Source organism: Leptodactylus fuscus, chromosome 3, assembly GCF_031893055.1.
Source record: "Leptodactylus fuscus isolate aLepFus1 chromosome 3, aLepFus1.hap2, whole genome shotgun sequence".
Lineage (NCBI taxonomy): Eukaryota > Metazoa > Chordata > Amphibia > Anura > Leptodactylidae > Leptodactylus > Leptodactylus fuscus.
The window spans coordinates 18,957,525-18,983,942 of NC_134267.1; the positions used below are offsets into that span (position 1 = coordinate 18,957,525).

The 26,418-nt window shown below is 48.4% G+C and overlaps 2 protein-coding genes across 3 annotated transcripts in view; one reads left to right on the forward strand and one right to left on the reverse strand.

Annotated features, from left to right (window-relative positions):
* The window catches only part of IARS2 (isoleucyl-tRNA synthetase 2, mitochondrial), a 33,740-nt gene extending 25,580 nt beyond the window's left edge, over positions 1–8,160 (forward strand). The window contains exons 15-23 of the mRNA XM_075267104.1: positions 819–927; positions 2,852–2,954; positions 3,441–3,566; positions 4,846–4,977; positions 5,451–5,557; positions 5,637–5,782; positions 6,073–6,263; positions 6,453–6,597; positions 6,683–8,160. Of these exons, the coding sequence (XP_075123205.1) occupies positions 819–927; positions 2,852–2,954; positions 3,441–3,566; positions 4,846–4,977; positions 5,451–5,557; positions 5,637–5,782; positions 6,073–6,263; positions 6,453–6,597; positions 6,683–6,834 (1,211 nt within the window). The 3' untranslated portion in view covers positions 6,835–8,160. The remainder of the gene's footprint in view (positions 1–818; positions 928–2,851; positions 2,955–3,440; positions 3,567–4,845; positions 4,978–5,450; positions 5,558–5,636; positions 5,783–6,072; positions 6,264–6,452; positions 6,598–6,682) is intronic.
* Positions 8,161–9,122: 962 nt separating this feature from the next.
* Positions 9,123–26,418, reverse strand: part of RAB3GAP2 (RAB3 GTPase activating non-catalytic protein subunit 2) — a 44,472-nt gene continuing 27,176 nt past the window's right edge. The window contains exons 14-35 of one of the 2 annotated variants that reach the window (XM_075267094.1): positions 26,170–26,386; positions 25,455–25,598; positions 25,224–25,306; positions 23,021–23,085; positions 22,685–22,775; positions 21,749–21,876; positions 21,110–21,323; positions 20,392–20,489; positions 19,810–19,915; positions 19,281–19,441; positions 17,977–18,187; positions 17,708–17,890; positions 17,041–17,153; positions 15,579–15,645; positions 14,410–14,480; positions 14,118–14,153; positions 13,334–13,408; positions 12,772–12,990; positions 11,584–11,673; positions 11,279–11,497; positions 10,241–10,399; positions 9,123–9,686 (exon numbers count right to left, since the gene is read on the reverse strand). In XM_075267094.1, coding sequence (XP_075123195.1) covers positions 9,537–9,686; positions 10,241–10,399; positions 11,279–11,497; positions 11,584–11,673; positions 12,772–12,990; positions 13,334–13,408; positions 14,118–14,153; positions 14,410–14,480; positions 15,579–15,645; positions 17,041–17,153; positions 17,708–17,890; positions 17,977–18,187; positions 19,281–19,441; positions 19,810–19,915; positions 20,392–20,489; positions 21,110–21,323; positions 21,749–21,876; positions 22,685–22,775; positions 23,021–23,085; positions 25,224–25,306; positions 25,455–25,598; positions 26,170–26,386 — 2,900 coding nt within the window. In that variant the 3' untranslated portion in view covers positions 9,123–9,536. Of the gene's footprint in view, positions 9,687–10,240; positions 10,400–11,278; positions 11,498–11,583; positions 11,674–12,771; positions 12,991–13,333; positions 13,409–14,117; positions 14,154–14,409; positions 14,481–15,578; positions 15,646–17,040; positions 17,154–17,707; positions 17,891–17,976; positions 18,206–19,280; positions 19,442–19,809; positions 19,916–20,391; positions 20,490–21,109; positions 21,324–21,748; positions 21,877–22,684; positions 22,776–23,020; positions 23,086–25,223; positions 25,307–25,454; positions 25,599–26,169; positions 26,387–26,418 lie in introns of both variants that reach the window. The other variant, XM_075267093.1, reaches the window with a different exon arrangement.

Genomic DNA, 26,418 nt, shown 5'->3' on the forward strand with positions numbered 1-26,418 from the left:
TTGGTGTATGTCGCTCAGTCGTAGGTCATGGGGTGCATCCTGGCTACCAGGAATGTGAATGGAGCGGAGCTGCATGGGGTGCGGAGATTGGGGGTGCTGTGGACAAGACACTGACCATGGACACCGGTTCTGCAGCTCTTCACACTTTGGTTAATAGGGGGGTCCCAAAGGTCAGACCCCAAATATCCTATCCTAGACCTATACCATCACTTCATAAGATGGGAATTAACCCTTTAACGTACCGTTGGTCTCTGTTTAGCGACTCTCCAGCTGTAACGTACGGACGTTGCGGTAAACTCTCCGCCGTCTCCATCTTGGGATTGTTGGCGGATATTATCACTGGCTGTAAATCCCCGTCCCCGTGACCCCGCTGAGCACTTGTACTTCTGGCAGATCGGACGGTGAGCAAACACTGTTATGATGTTTGCTTAATTTTTAACAGGGCAATTGGTGCTTTATGACCCCCGCCGCCGCCCGTATCTGCTGACACGTTACTGCTGAGCCTCTGATTTAGAGTAAACAGTCAGTATCTTATCCTGTGTCGCTGCCTGTCTTACTACGTGTCCCAGCATGTCTTATGGAGCAGGGCTGGCAATGCTGAGACTTGTAGTACCACAACAGACAATGTGCTTGGGGTCTTAGAGTCCTCAGTGGTAAATCTGCCTAGTTATGTAGGTGTGTATGACTATGGATCTAGATAGATTTGGGGATTGAGGGAAAGCTGGGTGAGGATATAATGGCAGCATTATTTAGGGGTGAGCAGAGACCTCTGTAGGGTGCAGCGTCTAACATCCCACATTGTCCACTACGTTCTATAGATGCGGAGCAGAGAGCCGACGTCTACATGGAGGGGAAGGATCAGCTCGGGGGATGGTTCCAGTCCTCACTACTCACCAGCGTGGCCGCCAGGAACAAAGCCCCTTATAGGTAAGTACCAAGACCTGGCCAGTTATATAAAGGGGCTTTCATTATGGATCTTGCGTATTGATGACATCATCGGTAGTGATGTGTGGTCATGTGACACTCGGGATCACCTGATTGTGCTGCAGCCTCTTCACTAAATACCAAGCACAGCACCATAAAATGTGCAGTGGCTGTGCTTGGTATTGCAGGTCTGAGCTGCTGCTGTACCATGTGACCTATGAACATGATGTCACATGGTACAGGCTGCCGAAGGCCCCCCGATCACTTATTACTTATCCTAAGGACATGTCATCATTATAAGTCCTGGAAAACCTTTTTAATTATATAATTATATACAGTTACTTAAAGGGGTGGTCCAGGAATTTAAATATACCTTAATTCATCTGGCGGGTTTTTCATCCTGTATCTGGGGGTTCTGGCTTGATTCCGACCCTCAGGTCATGTGACCAGTACCAGCCTCCGACCTCTCCTGATCTCACTATAAGGGCTTCACTACAGTCTGCCAGCCCCGTAGCACCAGTGAGATCAAGAAAGGAGAGGGGCGGAGCGACCAGGGGGGCTGGGGCTGCTACCAATCACGTGGTCGGATCCCCCAGGTCCATGATGAAGAATCCGCTGGGTGAATTAAGGTAAATTTCAGTCCACAGACAACCCCTTTAAGGCCCTGTAGTAAATAAAAACTGAAGGGAACATTGATGCCGGATTGGATCTCATGACCTACAATCTGGGGCCAACAGGAAGGTAAGGGGAGCTGAGCTGCGGTACCGCACATGGCTGCTGTATGGGGCACAGAGTCGGCTCCACGCAGTGTATAGTGGCCCATACAGATGGTATACCAGGGGGCCGCCACCAAACAGGATAGGACAGGTCAGATCTGTAAGTACAAGGAAAGTGCCTGACAATAAGCCAAATGTATCCTGAGACTCCCATTCACCAGTGGACACCAATAGCGCCTCCTCGTGGCCCCCGCCAGGTGAGTACATTGCTAGTGTGCTGCCCTATTCCATACAGAGACACCCTGCAAATACATACAAGTATACCATAGCTGTCCGCCATACATCCTGGTGTGCCCAGAGCCGTATACTCTATATATACACTGCAGGCTGTCTTACATTTCGCTCTCACTAAGCAACTATCAGCTCTGTGGCCATCTCTAATCTCTTCCTGCCGCCCGACCTTTGCTCTTTGGCCCGTCGTTCGGTGTTTGTTGGGGCGCAGTAATATCTCCGAATAGGCTCACCCATAAAAAGCAGCCGCATGGAAGCGCCGGGAACAGATAAAGACATGACTGTAAGGAAGACGGAAGTAGCTGAGAGGCGCACTTACCCCTCATACTTACAGCAGGTCACCTAGCTTTCCCTGAGTCCTGAATGGCAAAACTGCGCAGTGATGTATGAAGGCTGGAATAAGGGATGTATGCTGATATGGGAAAGCTGAAGGACATTTGGGGGCTCTCGTGGCAGCCATATTGAATGTTGCCCAATTGTTCTAGAGAGAGATTTCTAGTTACTGAGGATTTTCCTTTAATTCTAGTGGGATTGTCTGGTCGCTGCGGGCGCAGGTTTGGTCTCCACCGCCATGTACCAGCTGCCATACTGGGCAAATTTGGGGAGGGGGCGGATTCTATACTTTGCTATTTCTGCAGTCTGGTCCACATCTGGCTGCAGCATAGGGGCAGAAATAGGATGAGATGGGAATATCCCTTGTCAGGGCCGGCCGGTTCAGAAGGATCAAGCGCCTTGAACTTCAGCTTGCTCAATCCTTGGTTATTATTGCAGCACCCCATTAAAAACATGCATGCTCAGCCGGACCAAGCATGCATGTCATGGGAAGGGGAAATCAGAAGGAATAGCTTACACCCGCATGAGCTTTTCTAGATGTATGGCACGTGTCCTCTTCTCACCTGCATGTTCCCCATACTTTTCAGACATGTGGTTGTCCATGGCTTCACCTTATCTGAGAAAGGAGAAAAGATGTCGAAATCTCTGGGGAACGTGGTGGACCCCGATATGGTTATTAGCGGGGGCAAGGTAAGACCCTTCTCAGTACCTGTACAGTAGGGGGAGAACTTACTGCTGTTCCTCCAAGGTGGTGGTGGGGGTACATGGTGTCTGCTGGACCCCATTGAAGGGGTTTTCCAGGCTGTATAATTGCTGACCTATCCTTAGGATGGGTTATCCATTAAAATTTGGTAGATGTCCAACACCCGAGCCCCAGGGTGATCAGCTATTTGAAAAGGGTATCCAGTAGATAGATCATCAGTTTGACAAAGTCAATTTGGGTTTGGACAACCCCTTTAAATTATAAAATTTTAGCTACTTTTAGCCGCCGGTAGGGGGAGCTAAAGAGCTTACGGTGTATACATCGCACAGTATTCAATAAGTATATAGGCTCCCTCTAGTGGCAGCTCCAGGGAACCAGTATTTCCTCATTTAAAGGGGTTTTCCAACAGTGGAACATGGCGGCCTCTCCTTAGTATAAGTCATCGGTATTTGATACCTTGTTTTGTTATGTAGGATAAAGCGGCGGAGCCGGCCTACGGAGCAGACGTCCTGCGCTGGTGGGTGGCAGAATCCAATGTCTTTACAGAAGTACTGATCGGTCCATCAGTCCTGAAGTCGGCACAGGCGGACATCAATAAGGTGCGTACACATTAGGGCAGTGCAGCAAAGTAGGGGGAACTGATAAAGCTCATCTACACTCTGCAGGGACCCTCCGCACTTATGTGTAAGTTGGGGGGCGCACAGCTGAATTTCCATCATGGTGTTTGTCTTCACATCTGCATTGGAGACTCCGTCCAGGATTCCGCTTTAGGTGGACCCCATTATAGTTTATGGATTCCGCAAGTAACCGCTTTTAGTTGCAGAATGTGAACATGGTTTTGTAAAATATCAGCTATTGCAGTAAAACGTAGCAGTTATAAACCGCCTATATAACACGGGTGACCTCATAGTAATAGTGTACATATAGATCGCCTCCTAGTGGTAGCAGCAGGTCAGGTCACTTATAGTTAGGGATTGAGCGGGGGACTCTGCAAACACCAGAAGATCCAGCAATAATAACAGGACTTACCTTTTATAAGACCAGACCCAGGATCCCCCACAGACAGTAAAAATAAAGTCTCCATATTCTGTCCATGTGATCCCGTAAATCCTCACAGATCGGTAGGGTCAGACGTGTAGGATCAGTACTGTAAAGCGGCAGGACAGATGGAGTTGCAGTACCAAGCTTAGCCACACTGCATATACGGTGCTGTGTCTGTGTAAACGGTGCTGATCTGTAAAGGTCCTGAGGTCAGAGCTCAATAGTCACCGGGTCTCTGCTGTACTATGCAGCAGTGTATACAGATCCAATCCTGTACAATTAACCCCTTAAATGCCATGGTTAAATTCATCTATGGCATCTAACAGGTTACGTTCGCTTTGCCTCCCAGGTCCACCAATGCTGCATGGACTTAATAGTCACACAAGGATTTTACCATAGACTGCGATAGTACTGTACAAGCAATCCGATGTTCGCCCATTCAAGTTTTAAATTAAAAAAAAGATTAAAAAAAAAAAGTTTAATTTTTTTTTTTTTTTAAGATTTAAAAAACGCACATAAAAATTTTAAAACTCACCCCTTCCTTTTCCCTAGACTATGTATAACAGTAAATAAACGTATTTGGCGTCTCCACATCCGGAAATGCCCAAATTAATGAGACTATTTACTTCATTCAATGAACCCCCCCCCTAAGGTTTTAATTAGTAAACAGCGGGCGCCCTTTAATCTGGTCATGTGGTAGGAGAGGCCGCGATACGTCACATACAGGGGAGTAGTCACTGCATTTACTGCACTTAGTCTCACACCTTGTGGTTGTGCTTCTCTTGGCTCATACAGAGCATGCTGGTGCAGCTGGCAAACCTCTCTATCATCCCGCAGGTGCGGAACACGGTGCGATTCATGCTGGGTAACCTGTCTGGATTTAACCCCGAGACCGACACCATCCCTGGGCCCGAGATGTATGTAATAGACCAATACATGCTACACCTGCTCCAGGACTACGCCAGCAAGGTAAGCAGACAGCTGCAATACCACACACCGCCACAGGACAGGAGTGGAGCTGTTTGCGGCCCATGATTTTGTAATCCTGAACGAGACCTTTAACTGTAATAATACGGCAGATGGTGTCACGTTGAATACGGCGACCACTCCGCTCCATAGCCGCCGGGTCTGTGCAGTATTATAGGGGCAAAGCCAAGACATTTTTTTTTCAAAGTTTTGGATTTTTGTTAAGGAGGTAAAAAAATAAATAAATTAGATATCGCCATAATCGTACCGACCCATCCAATATGGAGATAGTGACTCCTTAGGATAGGGCACCAGTATCGTAGATTGAGGGGGTCCGACCCCTGAATTATACAGCTCTGTACACTGTCTAGTGGCTGGAAAAGGTATTGCAGGCTCAGTCCCATTCAAGTGAGTTGCGCTGTGTCCGATGATGATGTGAGGACAGGTTTTCTGATCTATGTGGATCTTTCCTCCAGGTCACCGAGGCCTACAAGAATTACGAGTTTGGGAAGGTGATCCGTCTGCTGGAGGCGCTGGTCACCAGAGACCTGTCCAGCTTCTACTTCAGTATCATCAAAGACAGGTCCGCCCCTTCATCCCTGATCCCCAGTACATGTGATACGTAACACTAGGTGGCGCTGTTAATCCCCTCTTATTTGCAGGCTTTACTGTGAAGAAGAGAGAGACCCCAAGCGGCGCTCGTGTCAGACCGTGCTGGCGGAGACGCTGGACATTGTGGTGCGCTCATTCGCACCGATTCTTCCACATTTGGCAGAAGAAGTGTTCCAGCACTTGCCGTATAGGAAAGGTAAAGGACGGGATATTTAAAGGGATGGGGGTATTGTGAAAACTGTTAAAGGGATTGTACAGGATTAGAGAAATATGGCTGCCTGTTGGTGTCCAATACTGGCGATGAGCTTCATTACCATACATGACCTGTGGACAGGTGTGGTGCTGTCTCAGGAAGAAAGCAGCCATGTTTTACTGGTCCTCTACAACCCCTTTAGGCCTAGGTCTAGGACCCCCCTGAAAGCTTTACCCTCCCCCCAGAGTGATCAATAGGACGATTACAGCGATTTATTTTTTCTTCCTGCTTAGACGGTGACGGCGTTTTCCGAACTGGATGGTTTGTGCCAAATTCTGTGTGGAAGAAGCCGGGCCTGGTGGAGGCGGTGGAGGCCGCGTGCTCCATGAGGGATCTCTTCCTGGGGGCCACAGCGGGTAGGAATTCAGTGGAGCACGAGCTGAGCGTCGTCATCGAGCCCGGCCTGCTCTTCGAGTTAATGGAGGTGAGCGCGCCGTAACGTGTGGCGATACTACAACTCCCAGCATGCAATGTCAGCCTGGGACCCTCAGGGCATGCTGGGGGCTGTAGTGTCACAGGAAGCCTTGAAATACACAATATGGTGCACCCGGTTTATAAGGCGCACCTCCCCCAGAAGTCTCCTGCCATTAACCCCTTGTTTCCGCCCTGTCAGACTCTGCAGGCCGAGGAGACGTCCAACACATCACAGCTGAACGAACTACTAATGGCGTCCCAGACCAGTCTGCTGACCAAGGTGCCGCTGGATCTCCCCGCAGATGCCACAATCCTTAAAGGGTCATTCCTCATCAACCTGGAAGGTAGGTGCACCCCCGCCCTTATGCACGCACCGCCGCAGTCGTCCTTTTCCTACAAACCGTATATGTTTAACCTGTTCTTTTCCAGGTGGTGACATCTGCGAGGAGGAGGCCTATAAAATTATAATTCATCAGAGCACCAAAGACCGCTGCCCGCGCTGCCGGAAGTATACCACCGAATCTGCCCTCACCCCCTGCCCCCGCTGCCTGGAAGTAATAGCTGGAAAGTGGAGTCAGTAGCCTGAACGTTGCCTTGTAGCCGGTGCCTGGTGTCTCCGGGAGACTTCCTTCCTGCCCGAGGGGTGTAGATGCATATACTAAGTATATGCTGATTATTTCCGGGGGTCCCGGATCTTCTACGTCTGTCCTGAGGGGCCGCAGCACTTTTCAGACTTTCTCGGAAGCCTTTATTGGGAATCGCCCATAGAATGTATTCTAATATGTTACACAGCTCTCTAATACAGATACTAATCCTGTGTATATGGTGTCATCACATGGAATTTAACCCACTTACTTAAAGGGGTAGCCCAGGATATCGTCTCTATGTGGTCACTTTCCACAGCCGCATACACAACATGGTTGGCCCCCTGCCCTGTATAGTGGTGAGTGCCGGTACTGCAGCTTATTTCTCATTGACTTGAGCTGAGCTGCAGTACTGGTGTTCAGCCACTATACAGGGATTGGCGCCAGACTCGGCCTCATACAGCTGATCCATGCTGGTGCTGTCTATCGGCCCCCGCTGATACCAGGGAATCCCTTTAATGGGTAAAGGGTGACCATACACATTACATGATTTCAGGGCAACTGACCACCTAATGTGTATGGGGCCCAACAGCAGATGAGGAGAGAAGATTCAGCCATATTGGATTTTCTTCTTAGCAGAGGGTACTGGCGGCTGCTTTCTCCTTACTCAGAAGACATGCACACTCGGCTTACTTGAGAGTATGTGTGTACACCGAGGGCCTTGTTGCCTATAGAAGGCCTCTCATGTCTGTGTAACTTAGTAAGTCCTTCTCACCTCCTCTCAGCCAATTAGCAGCCCTGAAGAGAATCACATGACCTGCACTCCATGACACAATGACATGATGTGAGTGACTTCAGAGCTGCTGACTGGCTGGCAGGAGTCATGTGATACATCATGTGATTGCAGAATTAGGCAGTCGGAGCCCTCAATACTCACTTGGGTGGACGCCATTACATGAGGATCTCAGGAGAACGCTCTGATGTTGCTATTGTACCCATTTTATTATAGTGACAGGTTCACTTTAAATGAAGGGCAAGTGTTGTGTACCCATAATACACCTGTGAGTGAGGCTGCTGTCAGCCCCGGGACCTGCAGTGTGATGTCATGTACACACCTTGGATTATATGACATCATAGCGTGTACCTGGCCAGAAACTGAGAAGTCCCCGCGCGGCCTTCAGTATAGACCCCACCCCAGAGGAGAGCCAGAAGCCCCCGCTATATGTACAGAGGAGTGTATAGCACTCACACACATTGTATATTTTATATATTGTGAAGGACAGAGGATTCTATGTGTATACAGCTCAGGATCGGGTGCAATAAAGCTGATTTTTTTTTTTTCCTTTGTTTTATTAAGAAAGATTTGTTGTGTGTTTGTTTTGTCAGCACAGTAAGGGAGTATTCAGATGGTGCAGAGAAGGAAGTGTCACCCGAACCAGCATATCTATCTGCAGGACTGGGGTGATATGCCGGGTCTGGTGACAGTAACCTATCTGCGGGGCTGGGGTGATATGCTGGTTATGGTGACAGTAACCTATCTATCTGCGGGGCTGGGGTGATATGCTGGTTCTGCTGACAATAACCTATCTATCTGCGGGGCTGGGGTGATGTGCTGGGGTCTGGTGACACTAACCTATCTATCTGCGGGACTGGGGTGATGTGCTGGGTCTGGTGACACTAACCTATCTGCGGGGCTGGGGTGATGTGCTGGGTCTGGTGACAGTAACCTATCTATCTGCGGGGCTGGGGTGATGTGCTGGGTCTGGTGACAGTAACCTATCTATCTGCGGGGCTGGGGTGATGTGCTGGTTCTGGTGACACTAACCTATCTATCTGCGGGGCTGGGGTGATGTGCTGGGTCTGGTGACAGTAACCTATCTATCTGCGGGGCTGGGGTGATGTGCTGGGTCTGGTGACAGTAACCTATCTATCTGCGGGACTGGGGTGATGTGCTGGTTCTGGTGACACTAACCTATCTATCTGCAGGGCTGGGGTGATATACTGGGTCTGGTGACAGTAACCTATCTATCTGTAGGGCTGGGGTGATATGCTGGTTCTGGTGACACTAACCTATCTATCTGCAGGGCTGGGGTGATATGCTGGTCTGGTGACAGTAACCTATCTATCTGCAGGGCTGGGGTGATATGCCGGTTCCGGTGACACTAACCTATCTATCTGCAGGGCTAGGGTGATATGCTGGGTCTGGTGACACTAACCTATCTATCTGCTGGTTCTGGTGCCTCGTCCGCTGTAGCTCTCCAGGATCCATCAGACTCGTGTCCCGGTAAAATAGATTTATTTATTTATTTAATACTTATCAGCGATGCAGTTTAATGTTTTATTAGACAGGTTTCCCCATTTCTAGCGATCCCAGGGGCCCCACTACAGACAGGGGGCCCCGCAGCTCCCTACAATGTCTATGGGCTGCTATTAAGAGCACTTTGATTGTGGCTTTAGGACTAGGTGACGTCTTCAGCAGCTCGTGGCGCGCGGCTTCCTATGTACAGAGAGGAGTGAGGGATTGTGGGTAATCCCAGCTGTATAAATAATCGGGGATGTTACTGTGACAGTTCTTGGTTTCTCTCACACGTATTTGCATATTATGCGGGGACAGAATATTAATTACACATAGACATAATGGCTGGTATAGACCTAGACACTGTACAGGAGCCCTGAACGCCCCAGGCGGCGGGGGCCAGTCACAAGGCAGACATGGCTTCTACCGCTTCTATGAGGTTCACAGCGAGGCCGTACTGCCCGTGGTTTTCTGGCAGCAGTTCCACCACTTTGTCCACCAGTTTTGCCGTGGTCGGGATGGGCACGTCTGTGTTCTGGAGATCTTGTGGATCCTGAAAGATAATGGGATGGGGATGGATTTAGGTTGGTGATGGTGCAGACAGGTGAGATGACAACAATCGAGGGTCACATCAGCTTAGTGAATACCAAAGCGTAAATCCACAAAAAAAAAAAAAAAATTAACCCTTCCCCCATTCCTTAGATATAATTCAGACTGTGCTGTTCTCTTAAAGGGGTTGCCAGGACTGTAATCTGCAGCAGCACCCACAGCCCCATAGAAGTGTATGGAGTACTTCAGTGCACTGGTGCTCTATTCAAAAGGAGGCGTTAGGGGCGCTTTCAGTACCCCCATTTCTGATCACTGGGGGACCCAGTCATCGGAAACTTCTCCCCTTATCTGTAATGGCACAACCGCTTTAAGCAGCGCTCAGATTTGTCTTGCTGGATGACACATGTACAGGTCCTGGCAGCAGTACCAATAATACATCATGGGCAGCTACAGGCAGTGCCATCTTGGCCTGCTGAGGGAAAGTCTAATTATCCTTCTTCCTGAAATTCTACAGCACCTCTGCAGTGTGAGCCCGGCCTGAGCCGTCCACATGCTCACCATTGCTTTGATCCACGTGCACAGTGTCGGCGGCAGCCTGGCCAGCAGTTCCATCCCCTCCTTAGTCTGTGTGTGAAGTAACGCGTGTGCCAGACGCTGCCCGGTGAGAACCAGAAGCTGAGACGCTAAAACTTCCTTGTCCACGACCTGCAGGATGGCCTGAGAGGAACGGGAGAAGCGTCAGAGTGACGAGCAAAACACAATGGACGACAGCCAGAAAAACTGGTGCAAAGGAAGAGTGACGCGGTAACCCATAGCAAACATATAGGAAGCACCAAAAATGGTTAAAGGGATTCTACCACTAAAACACATTTTTTTCTAGGTAACACGTCGGAATAGCCTTTAGAAAGGCTATTCGTCTCCTACCTTTAGAAGTGCTCTCCGCCGCGCCGTTCGTTCAAAATACCGGTTTGTACCGGTATGCTAATGAGTTCTCTCGCAGCGATGGGGGCGTCCCCATTGCAGCTCGAAAACCGACCGCAGCGCCGCCTCTATGGTCTTGGGTATCCTCCCCTTGCTTCTTCAGCGTCCTGTCGAAGGCCTGCGCAGTACGCTCTGTTCGGCGAAGATTGCCGAACGTACTGCGCATGCGCGAAATTGCGGTCCCAGCCATAGTGCGGGCACTGCAATTTTGCGCATGTGCAGTACGTTCGGCAATCTTCGCCGAACAGAGCGTACTGCGCAGGCCTCCGACAGGACGCTGAAGAAGCAAGGGGAGGATACCCAAGACCATAGAGGCGGCGCTGCGGTCGGTTTTCGAGCTGCAATGGGGACGCCCCCATCGCTGCGAGAGAACTCATTAGCATACCGGTACAAACCGGTATTTTGAACGAACGGCGCGGCGGAGAGCACTTCTAAAGGTAGGAGACGAATAGCCTTTCTAAAGGCTATTCCGACGTGTTACCTAGAAAAAAATGTGTTTTAGTGGTAGAATCTCTTTAAGCACATCCCGCGATCCCTCTCACAACTGACTAATCAGCCAGGGCTAGTACCCCAGATCACCCGCAGGTGGCGCTCACTCCCCAGTAATATCATCACCTCTTCTGCAATATGATCAAAGCCGTGATTGTACAGCTCGCACACGTAATGTCGCTGCAGTGTGTCTTCGTTGACTTGTAGTTGAGGCGCCAGATCCACGGCGAGGGTCGGCCAGTCTATCGGCTTCTGCTCCACATCGGATTTGGCTTCTTCTGTCCTCACTGTAATCTGTGACTGGAACTGAGCCTGGACGGCGGCGCTGATGAGCTTCATTAAAAACTGAGAGGAGGAGAAGGAGGAGAGTAAGCGGCGCCCGTCACCCCTCACTATCAAATCAGAGGTGTCGGTGACCGGCTGGGACGTACCTGTTGGCGCAGGCTGACTAGACTGGGGTCCATGTCTCCACTGGGCAGCAGTTGAATGGACGTCAGATCCTTGAAGAAGGCGTTCTTCCCCTGCGTCAGAGATAACAGTCTTACAGGGCTGGGGAAATAACGGTTTCGACCCCCAGGTCACATGATCAGAACCAGCCCTGGGTCACTCTACCCCCTCCCTGGACATCTCCAGACCATAGCCCCCACCATACACCAGACTAGGGATAAGATGGACGTCTTAAGGGCGGGGGAGGTGCCAAGTATCACTAACACTAGACACCAAGGCGCCGATCCTTTATAGCGGGATTCTCTCCGTGAGCACAGGGATCGTCCAGAACTATGACATCACATCTATTGATCACATGACCATGCTGCAGCTCGGTCCCTTATAAAGAGGACTTTTCACCACCTCCATCTCTTTTTACTCGTTAATGGCCGCCCCTCTACCGATTCTGGCACAGTTGGAAATTTTTCTCTAGCCCTCACCATTCCTGAGCATTAGAGCTGAACGTTTCAGCACCCAATATGCTGTCAACTGGGCGGTCCTGGGCTGGAGCTGGTAGTCTAGGACCGCCCACCTGACAGTAGAGCATATAATAGTGTTGTAGATTTCAGAACAGATTGCTCAGGAAAGGTGAGGGCTAGGGAGGAAATTTGAACGGTGCCGGATTCAATGGAGGGGCAGCTATTGAAAGGTGTAAAGAGGAGCAGAAAGGTCTTCAAATGAAAGGGGCTGAGCTGCAATACCAATCGTGGCCACTATACAATGTATGGCACTGTGCTTGGCGAGTAGTAAAGAAGACACCGCCATGAATATAATAGCCTGAGACAACCCCTTTAACCACAAAGCTGCTGGATAAATGTGCAAGTGAGTGCCGCTTATCTCTAGGAGTAAGTGGACAGGAATAGACGGGCCCAAAGCCTGCTGTACTCGCTGAACCCCACAGATCACTAGGTACTGAGGATGCAGGAATAGTGTACAGGACAAGCAAGTGCACCGCAGCTCATCAATACCAGATCGGAGAGGGTCAGACACCTCCATCTATCAGATGCCCTCACATAGGGAATGGAGCAGGAAGCAGACAGCCCCGTTCCCTGTGTAGTGGCCAGACCAGGTATTGCAGATCAGCGCCTTCTCACCGGACATTACCAACCTGAACTAGAGACTTATTATCTCACCTTACTGTCAAAGAGAGCCAGGGGTTTGACAGACTTGAGGGAGAGGCTCATGATGGCGTACATGATGGCGCACAGGACAAACTGGTGCTCTACTAGAGGATAGTGGATGTGTTTCTGCTCCAGGGCGAGCTCCACGATAGAGCTAGGACCATCCACTGACATCCAGGCGTCTTCTACCTCCAGCAATGGCGGAGACATCTCCTCACTGCTGACATCAGCCTGCAGGCAACAAGGAACAAGAGTGGAGACAATATACAGGACAACGTGAGATACAGTAAAGACATCTCTCTTTCTCAGTGTCTGTCAGTCCGTGTCTCTTATCTCTCCATGTCAGTCTGTCTATTCATCCATCTCTTTCTCTCCGTCCATCCTTCTATCACTGTATAAATATCTTTCTCTGGGTCTCTCCATCTGCTCTTACATGTACACTAGGCTTCCATTCACAAGGGGATACGTGTAGGCCGCCATTCTCATGTTTGGACCCCATGTGGATAGGAGATAAATGTCACTTGTGAGAAAATCCTTTTAATTCCATTTGAAGGCACAGGCTTGTGATAGTTACCTCCATCATTGTCTGTAAGAGGTCATAACAGCTTCCAAGGAACGTGGTCATAGACGTATCGCTCATACCCACATCCTAGATGGCGGAAGAATCACAGTCAGTATATAATATCTATATAATCCTACACTATCATACTAGATGGGGGGCCTCTGAAGGCGAATTGTCCCCCCACTGTAACATGGTAATGGATTATAGGGGAGGGGGAATCATGTTTACCCTAACCTATCTATCTGCAGGACTGGGGTGATGTGCTGGTTCTGGTGACACTAACCTATCTATCTGCAGGGCTGGGGTGATATGCTGGTACTGGTGACAGTAACCTATCTATCTGCAGGACTGGGGTGATATGCTGGTTGCGGTGGCACTAACCTATCTATCTGCAGGACTGGGGTGATATGCTGGTTCTGGTGACAGTAACCTATCTATCTGCAGGGCTGGGGTGATATGCTGGTTCTGGTGACACTAACCTATCTATCTGCAGGGCTGGGGTGATATGCTGGTACTGGTGACAGTAACCTATCTATCTGCAGGACTGGGGTGATATGCTGGTTGCGGTGGCACTAACCTATCTATCTGCATGGCTGGGGTGATATGCTGGTTCTGGTGACAGTAACCTATCTATCTGCAGGGCTGGGGTGATATGCTGGTTCTGGTGACAGTAACCTATCTATATGCAGGGCTGGGGGGGATACGTTGGGCTCTGGTGACACTCCCTATAACCCTGCTGTACATATAGCACGGGGGGGGGGGGGGGGGGGGCTGTCATAGTGTCCTATGTACTTACCCGTCTACACAGCCGGTCTTTTGGTGATTTCCCAACCTAAGAGAAAACAGAGAAAGATTTAAGGCTCACGAGCAAGATGAACAGAATACAAACACGCAGGCTGATGTACAGACTGCTGATATTACGTCGGCAGTGACTACTGACACCATGTCACAGCTTTGTCTAGCGATCCTGTGCTATATTTGCTCTCACAGGACTCTGGGGATCCACAGCACAAGCACCCCCCCCCTTCCCCTTGGACCCCCAGCCAGGTACTAATGATACGATCAATCACCTAAAGGGTTGTATCTACCTTGTCCATGAGATAAGCGGCAGCGGAGAAGCGTTTAATAATAAAGGTATTCCACATCATCAGCGACAGCCCTGAAATACAGCCATGTGTGAGCACAGGGGATAACGGCACAGGCCATGTATGTCAGTCGTATTTATAGCGTCCTATTCACACAACAGAGACCATAAGAGGGCTATTCCAAGCAAAGGTATCAAGGAAGTCTACCATATTTTGTTCTTCACAATGTGACCCTATGTATTGAGATAACTATATATCGATAGGGCGGTCCCGGTCAGAGGTGAGAGGTCAGAGGTATACCATAGAGAAACCTACTGACATTAAAGGGGTTCTGTCACTGGATTTTTGCTATTTGAGATAAACATATTCCTGAATACCCTTTAAAAAGTCTATTAAGGTCCTGCTAATCGTTTGGTAAAAGACTCCCCCCCCCCCCATTTTAATGAATTACCTTTTAAATGTATATGTAAATGAGCCCTGTCGTGCACCATGGGTGTTCCGTGCACCCCTCCACGTCATACTCTGTTCACGCCTCCTCTCTTGGTTCTTCTATGTAAGTCCTCCTCCTGCTTTCGATTCACCGCCTCCAACTGTCTCTTCCTGGACGAGGACCTGCAATGATGTCACTACAAGGTCCTTTGTCGTCTTCTAAGTAGTGATCTATGCAGAGCAGGGGCTGCAGTTCCCTGTGTCTATCATAGCATAGATCTACTGTGCACATGGAGATCTGTGATAGACACATGGAGCTGCAGCCCCTGCTCTGCATAGATCACGACTTAGAAGACGACAAAGGACCTTGTAGTGACATCATTGCAGGTCCTCTTCCACTCGTCCGGGAAGAGACAGTTGGAGGCGGTGAATCGAAAGCAGGAGGAGGACTTACATAGAAGAACCAAGAGAGGAGGCGTGAACAGAGTATGACGTGGAGGGGTGCACGGAACGCCCATGGTGCACGATAGGGCTCATTTACATATACGTTTAAAAGGTAATTCATTAAAATGGGGGGGGGGAGTCTTTTAACAAATGATTAGCAGGACCTTAAGGCTATTCAGGAATATGTTTATCTAAAATAGCAAAAATCGAGTGACAGCCCCTTTAACTGAAAACTGTGCCCCCTAGTGGTGGATGCTCAGAAGAGAATAAAATTAAGAGATTACTTTTATTCCACTTACCAAACTGTACGTGGGCGTTACTAATGTTCTTTAAATGATCCACAGACCGGACAAGAAAATGAGCTTCCTGCAAGGACGGAACAGAGACTGGTGTCCATTATACACATAGACCGAACAGAGACTGCTGACCCCTGTGTCTATTATACACATATATAGAGACTGGTGACCCCTGTGTCTATTATACACATAGACCGAACAGAGACTGCTGACCCCTGTGTCTATTATACACATATATAGAGACTGGTGACCCCTGTGTCTATTATACACATAGACCGAACAGAGACTGGTGACCCCTGTGTCCATTATACACATATATAGAGACTGGTGACCTCTGTGTCCATCCATTATACACATATATAGAGACTGGTGACCTCTGTGTCCATTATACACATATATAGAGACTGGTGACCTCTGTGTCCATCCATTATACACATATATAGAGACTGGTGACCCCTGTGTCCATTATACACATATATAGAGACTGGTGACCCCTGTGTCCATTATACACATATATAGAGACTGGTGACCCCTGTGTCCATTATACACATATATAGAGACTGGTGACCCCTGTGTCCATTATACACATATATAGACTGGTGACTCCTGTGTCCATTATACACATATATAGAGACTGGTGACCTCTGTGTCTATCCATTATACACATATATAGAGACTGGTGACCCCTGTGTCCATTATACACATATATAGAGACTGGTGACCCCTGTGTCCATTATACACATATATAGAGACTGGTGACCCCTGTGTCCATTATACACATATATAGAGACTGGTGACCCCTGTGTCCATTATACACATATATAGAGACTGGTGACCTCTGTGTCTATTATACACATATATAGAGACTGGTGACCCCTGTGTCTATCCATTATACACATATATAGAGACTGGTGACCTCTGTGTCTATTATACACATATATAGAGACTGCTGACCTCTGTGTCCATTATACACATATATAGAGACTGGTGACCTCTGTGTCCATTATACACATATATAGAGACTGGTGACCTCTGTGTCCATTATACACATATATAGACTGGTGACTCCTGTGTCCATTATACACATATATAGAGACTGGTGACCTCTGTGTCCATTATACACATATATAGAGACTGGTGACCTCTGTGTCTATCCATTATACACATATATAGAGATTGGTGACCCCTGTGTCCATTATACACATATATAGAGACTGGTGACCTCTGTGTCCATCCATTATACACATATATAGAGACTGGTGACCTCTGTGTCCATCCATTATACACATATATAGAGACTGGTGACCCCTGTGTCTATTATACACATATATAGAGACTGCTGACCTCTGTGTCCATTATACACATATATAGAGACTGGTGACCCCTGTGTCCATTATACACATACATAGAGGCAGGAGATAACTTGATGTCGTCCATCACATTGACCTATTGCAGCCGTTCTCACCTCGGGGTCTTTGTTCCACTGCACCATATACTCCCAGCAGCAGTGAGCGAGCAGCACGTCCACGTCCAGACTACAGGGGAAGTGCTGGTAGACAGAATACAGCAGCTCTACCACTGAGGAGACACAGACATCCACTATATGTTACAGCGGCCATAGTAAGGCACAGGTCCTGCTCCTTGTCCTCTCCTTATCGCTCTGACTACAGGACTGACATTAAGGATATTTAACCCCTTCCCACCAGTGGCGATTTTTGACTCCTCGCCTTACAAACCCCATAATTTTTTTCTATTTTCCCATTCCCAGATCCATACGAGGGCTTAATGTTTGCGGGACAGATTGTTCTTCAGAATGGCGGCATTTATTTACTCTGTACAATGTATTGGGAAGCTGGAAAAAAAAAATTCAGAATGAGGTGGAATTGGAGAGAAACTGCATTTGTACGACTTGTCCCGCAAAGAATAAGCCCTGACATAGCTAAGTGGACAGAATAATAAAGAGAAGAGTTTTGGAAGGTTGGGAAGGAAAATATGAAACAAGTCACCGAGCATTAACACACACACTACCCCGTGTACTGAAAGGGTTAAAAAGTGCAGTGACTGTGGGTAAGGGCTTAGGGGGCCGGCCGTGTGTTAGCTCTTGTTCACATTAGCTCATACAGATCCGTCACCTTGCGCTTCCTCCATGGCATCTTCACATTGCTGCGTCTCCAGAATCGCCACGGCCATATTGGCTTCCCCCGGGTCCTGAGCGCTCTGTTCCTCCGAGTCTCTCTTCTCTCGGGCGAGCTTTAACAATCTGGGGCAAATGTCCTGCTTAAACACCCACTTGGCCACGGTGTCCGCTACGCCCCCTAGTGACAAGACCGTGACATAGTAAAGATTACATCACACATTACAATCATGGCGACTCGTGGGACAGACCGCCGATCCTCCTCACCTTTCCCTCCTTCCAGAATCTTCTTGATGGAGAGTTTCCCGAGCGGCTCTGCCTGCAGGGAGGAGATCTTAGACGTCTTCGTCAGCCCCTTACAGTGCAGGAGGGTCTGGAGGATGAGACAGTCTTCCAGCTGCTTCAATAGGAGCTTCCAGTACTCCGTGTCCAAGGAGAGCGCTTCCCAGGAGTCGGTCATGGACTCGCCGTCGTCTTCCTGCAACGATTTTGGAAGCTAGGAGAAGATCTAATGTCAGGTCAGTGGGAACAAGGGCCTAATGGCAGATCGCTATAATCCTAGACTATGTCTAATGGTGGAGAATCCTTCAAGAGAGGCCTGAGCAGTAAGGAGAAGCAGCCTGAGAGTTACCAGGAATACAGCAGAATTGTGAATACAGCTCTGAGGAGTTAGTGGAAAGGAAAAGAGAGTCATGGTAAGTACAGCAAAGAATTAAAGGGGTGATCGGGGCCCTCATGTGCTTCTGATACTGATAAACTCACAGGATCGGGATCTGATACCTGGACGGGGCTGTAAGCAGCTCTACTGTGTCCAGCACGCAATGACGCCACTATAGTGTATGGCGCCTACGTACGGCATCGTCCACTGAAAGTACCAGAAACACGTGGGGTCCTGGGTAACCCCTTTAAAATGGTATTTCTATCTAGTAACCTACTGATCTATGGCTCAGATAGGTCATCGCTTTATGATAAGAGGGGGTCCAAATTTTAGGACCTGCACTGATTCTGAGACTAAAGGGGCTGCAGTGCACTTTTAGGGCTGTGGTCCCCTCACAGCAGCAACCTGATCACCCGCTGTGCAGAGGAACTACAGCGACTCCATACAAGTGGGTTAGGTTATCAAAAAATGAAGGGCTGCAGCGTCGCTGAACATGTACTGAATCCCATTCATTTTTAGAGGTCCCAGATGTGGAACCTCACTGATCCTAGCGCTATGTCGACACTTTACAAGATGGCTATATCCCAATGCCAGTAGTGCTTACCCCAGAAACAGGCATAGAGGCTAAAGGTCTATTCCTACTACATAGGCCTCAACCCAAAATACAAGTGCACCCCAGCCCCACACCTCCCGATCATGTGACCTGCTTCAGTTCAAAACAGTTAATCTTAGAGTGTATTTACATGGCAGAATTTGACGCTGATTTTGAAACAGATTTCAGCGCCATGTCCACCATGCGAACAGACCCTCGGTGATGTTACTCCGTCTGGAATCGTCTTGTTATCCTTGTAAGACGATTATACACGGACACCAAGATGTCCATGACCTAACACACTACAAGTTGTGCACTTACCTTCTTCTCTGCCAGGGCGTTGGTGATGTTGGCAGCCACTGAATGTCCGACATGGGCAGACAACAAAGCCGCTCCGTTGCAGGTTGACTGTACACATGCAGTTCTCATTTGTTGCCACCAGGGGGAGACAGACTGCAAATCCCAAGTCTCATCTATGGCCACTAACCAGAAAAAAAATAGGGGTTATGGCAAAGCTGAGGCGGCGAAAACCTTCATACAGACTAATAAGGGGGCAGAACTGGGTCCCCCCCCACCCACAACCCTGCTCTGAACATTATATTGAATCCAGACAAGGACAACATCTGCCAGGAGTTTGTATGTTCTCCCCGTATTTGGTGGGTTTCCTCCAGTTTCCTCCTACTTTCCAATGACGTACTGATAGGGATTATAGATTTTCGGCCCTATAGGGGATAGTTACTGCACCCCAGACCCTGATGACACCAACACCCCACTGTGCTCCTAACACTACAGGGAACAGTCCCAGACCCCGTATACATTATAGTCCCACATATATTCCTCGGGCACGCACCTTTCATGTTGCTCAGCCGGGATAGCATGTTATGTAGACAGCACAAAGACTTTGTGTTCTCCAGGATCTCCTTCTCCTTCCAGAGCCAGACCTTGAGAAGTAGAGACTGTGGCAAGACAGACAGTGAGGAGACATGACAGGGGCTGAGAGCCAATACCAGACACAGCTGCCACTTAAAGGGGCTCTCTGGGTAGTAATAAAGCTTACCGGGGTATTTCCTGCACTGAATAGGTTTTATTACTAATATACCCCTCCCAGTCCCCCTTTCAGTACATTTATGGAGGGCAGCAGGGGAGGCCAGAGATCTCCTTTCTCTGTCTCCATCTCACTCACTCGATCACCTGACCAATTCCGCTCTGTTCAATATACACCCGAGGCCCGAGGAGAATGGAGTGAGTGACAACAATGAGTCTGAGCGGCCGCAGAGGAAACAGAGGAACATGAGTCCTGGCCTCCCCAGCAGCCCTCCATAAAAGTAATGAATGGCTCCAGTGGACTGGGGGGGGGGGGGGGTGTATGTTAGTAATAAAGCTTATCCAATGCAGAGAATGCCACGTGAGGTGACTACTAAATACGTCATACCAGTAATAGCTGTGGGCTGAGTCCTGCCGTCTCCAGGGTCTCGCACATCTCCTGTGTGGAACATTCGCCGTGTAGACACTTCCAAAAAAAGAAGCTTCCTGTGCAAAGTACAATGAATCATTCAGAGAGAGCAATTCACACTGCATAATATACACGTGACACTCCGCCCCTATACATAGACAGCGGACAGGCCGCATTTCTCATAGCGGACCGGTCACCTCTCCTGACTGCTACATACTTGTATCCTCCATGAAGTGACCGTTCCGGACCATCTTTTCTTAGTGTTTTTGCCTTTCCTCTATTACTCCTCCTGTAAATGTAGAAATAACTTGACAGCTCGGAGGTCTCCACTCCTCTTGTGATAGTTTGACTTGATCCGCACTGACTGGACTGTGTAGGGACAAGTGCTGAAGAATGGTAACACCCCATTGTCACATTCTCATACACTTCCAGGAGGAATAACAGAGGAACAACAGAATACAGTTTTAAGAATAAATGTTCCAGAATTGTTACTTTATGGGGAATAAAGGTATTTCCTAAAAAAAAAGACATGTCAGGAATGGTGAGAGGCGAGTCTGTAAGACGATAGGAGAAGAATAGTCTTTCTTAAGGCTATTCCGATGTGTCAACGAGAAAAAAATGTGTCTTTAATGGTAGAATCCCTTTAATCTAATGTGAACGGTCAGCCTAAGGGTGCGGTCATCATGGATGTGCTCACCTAATGCAATATATTCCTCCTCGCTTATCTTCTTCACATTTATAGACTCCTGTTCACACTCCAGGTACTCCAGGAATGACTTCACAGGCAACGCTCCAGGTTCGTCGTCAGCAAAGCGGACCCCAGTCCTCGTGTGTTCCTGCTTGTAGTTCCGGATTAATCTCTGCAGTCTTGTCAGCTCGTCCTCCTCCAGCCGCAGCAGCAGAGCCAGCTCCTAAAGGGAGAACAATCAGAGACTAGAGGAACTGCTGTGCCCGGTATTCATTTTGGGGTGTCATATGTACCATTAGTGACTCACATTTCTTATCTTGGAGCATGTCCTATATAAATGGCGGGGTATAAAACCCTACAAATTGTACAGTGCTGCGGAATATGTTGGCGCTATATAAATAAAATTTATTATTATATATTATTATTATATTACTTTACCTTTGTGGGGAGAATACAGCTTTATATATCCCTGATCTCCGATGTGCTCACGCTGGGTTTTCTTATTACGACATCTTTAGGTGGATTTTAACTTTTCAATGGGGGACTGTGACCCCTCATTCCAGCACTTGCTTGATCATCCCCTTATGAATATTTGTGGCTGCCTTTGCTGCGCCCCTGTGATAACCCCACTACATGACAGACACTTACTTTGCTGGTCGGCGAGGCTTCGGTTTCCACTGCCTGAGTGTTAATTTTCTGGACAGATTCGTAGAGATGCAGAAGTTTCAGTTTGTCCTCACAAAACCCGAGCAGACCCTCGTCCACGTACTCCACCTCTGCAGAGATGCACATTGTGTCAGGGGGCAATGCCTCTCCATTATCAAGGTGGTCCATACAATACAGTATAGGACGGTGAAAGGGCCGGCCATTAAGAAAAGCCATTGCTATAAACCCCATTAGGGAATCCCAAAAATATATAAGGGAAGGTGGTGTCCTCTGCTCTTGGCTAGACTGGATAGAGTCTCTGGAGGACCAATCCTGTCCTGTCCATAGCAATAGTGTGAATGGACAATGTGTAATTCTTCATTTCCCCAGTGGTGGCGCTGCAGGTAAACTTAACACTTACTGCCAGGTATTACCACAGGTGACAACTGATCACTGGGGGACACTCTGTGAACCGGTTATTGTTAAAGGGGTTGTCCAGGATTTACACCTTTTCCAGGAGGCCGGGAAAGATGGTAAATATAATAAAATATAAAATCCATACTTGCCTTTCCCCACTGCTCTGGTGTCCAGAGGCCTATTCCGGCACAAGTCCTCGCCGCACGTGATCCCTGAGGGCCAAGCAGCAAATGGTCACGTGTGGTGACAACTTCCACCAGACCAAGTCCTGGGGCGCCGCAGGACCAGACAGCAGGGGACACGGATGCACCAGGGACAGGCTAGTATGCCATTTTTATGGAAAAAAGCTGTACAACCCCTTTAATGGCCCCTTCTAAAAAGTAGGGTTTATTCAAACAACCCCTTTTATGCTCTACTACAAACATTAATAACGGCCCCCATACTTATTGCTCGGTCTGAACCGGCTGCACCATCAGCGCCCAGGGCACATTCCCAGTAATGTCTTCCATTACAATCTGTTACCTTGGCTCCTTAGAGAGTCCAGCAGGGTCTGTGTGATGCTGGTGAGGCAGGGCAGGGGGACGCGCTCACTGGCGAGGAGGCTCTCCAAGGCCTGAAAATAGACGAAGAAGTAAAGAACATCATTCCACTATTAGGTCACGGTCACATTAGTGTCGGAGGGTGCGATCTGACTGCACACAGGACGTTATCGCCAGGCACCAAAACAGACGGACCCCATTACAGTCACTGAGGTCCCCGGGGGATTTGTGTTGTCTGTCATAAGACATATCTATTTTTATAGATGTGAACTTATAAAGCAAGTGACATGAAATCTTTAAGAAAAAAAAAAGACGCTACCTGCTTCTTTGTGGCAGGATATTTAATATCTAGGAGAATTTCCTTGGCTTCTGTTTCCAGGCGCTCTATAATAGAAGAGATAAGAACATGTCAATATAAATTTGCCTGTAAACACCATTTTTTATTAAAATCTGGGCTGGGTCTTTTCACCACTTAGCACCAGTTTTACTCCAAATCTCAGTACTGGAGCTCATTGCTAAAATCTGTTTGTAGTTTATTACATTCAGTAGAATGGTGTGCAGTGAGCTCCCTCTAGTGGTGGCTGCCAGCAACCAGAATTGTGCTATTGTACTACAAGGGGATGTTCACATGAAGAGGAATTTCAGGCGCTCTTCCAACTGAGATTCCTCTCCACTTTCCAGCACAACGTTAAGGCTGGAAACACAGCGCTAAAGCGCGGCGTGAACAACCGCAACATGAATGCATTGCGGTTCTTCCCGCAGCGCTTTGAACAGAAAGTTCATGGAGTTTTCCTCCGCGGACTTTCTGTTACAGTTATATCTACGGGGAAGCCGCCGGCGCTTCCGTAGATATAATTGAAATGCTGTGATTTTCAAAACAGTGACAGTTTTGAAAATGGCAGCATGTCCGCGCTGCGATTTTTTCCTCAAAGTGGGGATGGGATTTGCTTGAATCCCATCCACTTTGCAAGTACTGTAAAACGCTGCAGCATTTCCAGCTGGTGGGGCTCCGGCCTAAAGCAGAGCCTCAGTTTTCTGCCACTGACTAGCCTCATAAAACAATGGTGCTGAATGAGCCACAGAATCTGAGGCTTCTACACTCACCGGCCACTTTATTAGGTACACCTGTCCAACTGCTCGTTAACACTTAATTTCTAATCAGCCAATCACATGGCGGCAACTCAGTGCATTTAGGCATGTAGACATGGTCAAGACAATCTCCTGCAGTTCAAACCGAGCATCAGTATGGGGAAGAAAGGTGATTTGAGTGCCTTTGAACGTGGCATGGTTGTTGGTGCCAGAAGGGCTGGTCTGAGTATTTCAGAAACTGCTGATCTACTGGGATTTTCACGCACAACCATCTCTAGGGTTTACAGAGAATGGTCCGAAAAAGAAAAAACATCCAGTGAGCGGCAGTTCTGTGGGCGGAAATGCGTTGTTGATGCCAGAGGTCAGAGGAGAATGGCCAGACTGGTTTGAGCTGATAGAAAGGCAACAGTGACTCAAATAGCCACCCGTTACAACCAAGGTAGCCAGAAGAGCATCTCTGAACGCCGCACAGTACGTCGAACTTTGAGGCAGATGGGCTACAGCAGCAGAAGACCACACCGGGTGCCACTCCTTTCAGCTAAGAACAGGAAACTGAGGTTACAATTTGCACAAGCTCATCGAAATTGGACAATTGAAGATTGGAAAAACGTTGCCTGGTCTGATGAGTCTCGATTTCTGCTGCGACATTCGGATGGTAGGGTCAGAATTTGGCGTCAACAACATGAAAGCATGGATCCATCCTGCCTTGTATCAACGGTTCAGGCTGGTGGTGGTGGTGTCATGGTGTGGGGAATATTTTCTTGGCACTCTTTGGGCCCCTTGGTACCAATTGAGCATCGTTGCAACGCCAAAGCCTACCTGAGTATTGTTGCTGACCATGTCCATCCCTTTATGACCACAATGTACCCAACATCTGATGGCTACTTTCAGCAGGATAATGCAATGCCATGTCATAAAGCTGGAATCATCTCAGACTGGTTTCTTGAACATGACAATGAGTTCACTGTACTCCAATGGCCTCCACAGTCACCAGATCTCAATCCAATAGAGCATCTTTGGGATGTGGTGGAACGGGAGATTCGCATCATGGATGTGCAGCCGACAAATCTGCGGCAACTGTGTGATGCCATCATGTCAATATGGACCAAAATCTCTGAGGAATGCTTCCAGCACCTTGTTGTATCTATGCCACGAAGAATTGAGGCAGTTCTGAAGGCAAAAGGGGGTCCAACCCGTTACTAGCATGGTGTACCTAATAAAGTGGCTGGTGAGTGTATATTTCAGCATCCTGTAACGGTCTTCCTTAAAAAAACAAGGGGGGGCAGACTCCGGCCAGGATTTGGAGACTACTCAGAAGAATCCAACTCAAAATCAGCTCAAATTCCCCCATGTGAACCAAAGCTTATGATCCTGTTTCACATGTTTGCATTTACAGCGAGAGTCGGCAAGATGGTAGAATAAAGTATACTCACCGTGGTTTGGGGCTTTGGCTTTCAGCAATGTGGACAGCTTCTTTACTAAATGTAGGTCTTTTGCCCTTTCACATTTCTTATCACTGGGAAAGAACAGACAGAATTATACACACAGTATACAGCGCCATCATGTACCCTGTATATGACCCATGGCCATAACGTCATCAGTCCTATAGTCTGGTCTGGTGCACTGCACCTTGCAGACATTGTGACAGTCCTAGGTCCACTTACCTGAGAGCCAGATGGAATGGGATGTTGACGGTCCTCACGTTCCCGGACACTGGGTCGATCAGACAGATCTGATAGGTCTGCGGCTGCCAGCCTTGGCTGGTCACATTATTTAAGCCCATGATCTTATACCCGGGGTACAGTAGTCTGGAAGAGGGAGACTCCATCAGTCTGGTTCTAGGCAATGCAGTTTTATTGTATGATCTGTACAGAGTAATAGTGACGCCATACTGCTCTGGGGTCACTACTCTAATCCATCATAGGCAACTTGGGCTTATTATTATGAGTAAGTACCCGATATACAGTAAGTGACCCCGACTAAACATTTTAAAGACCTCCTAAGGTGCAGGGACTGTATGGAGGTTTGCAAGTATTAGGTTTCCGGACTGGTTTTGACCCTTAGTCACATGATCAGAACCAGCACTTGTTCCCCTCCTCTCCTGTGTTCACCACCACTTACCTGTAGCATGGGGATGGCTTAACTATTATAATGGCGTATTCAGCCAGACCCCATGACACAGGTAATGAGCAAGAGGCGGCGGAGAAACTCATGGGCTAGGTGCTGGTTCTGGTCAGGTGACTTGGGATGGGACCAACCCAGAACCCGTGTTCATCACATACAAAACCCTGGAAGTAGTAATTGTTGATAGACTCCCAGGAGAGAAAATACTCAACCCACCACATAACATACTGTATATACATCACACCTCAACCTCACCTGCAATGCTTCCCGACATTGAAAGCCCCAACGCGGGGTCCTTGCTGAGTGCTCCACACCTCCAGGATACCCCGCCTGGGGGCATAAATAACCAGAAACTGAGCCACTCTACTCGGCCCCTGTGTGCTCCCAAATGGAGAGAAATGTCCTCTCTCGGCTTCCCTCTCGTGCAGGTCCTCCACTATCTGCATCCACCCGACCTGAGCATCCCGGTAACCTGAAACACACCAATACCAAATATGTCAAAGA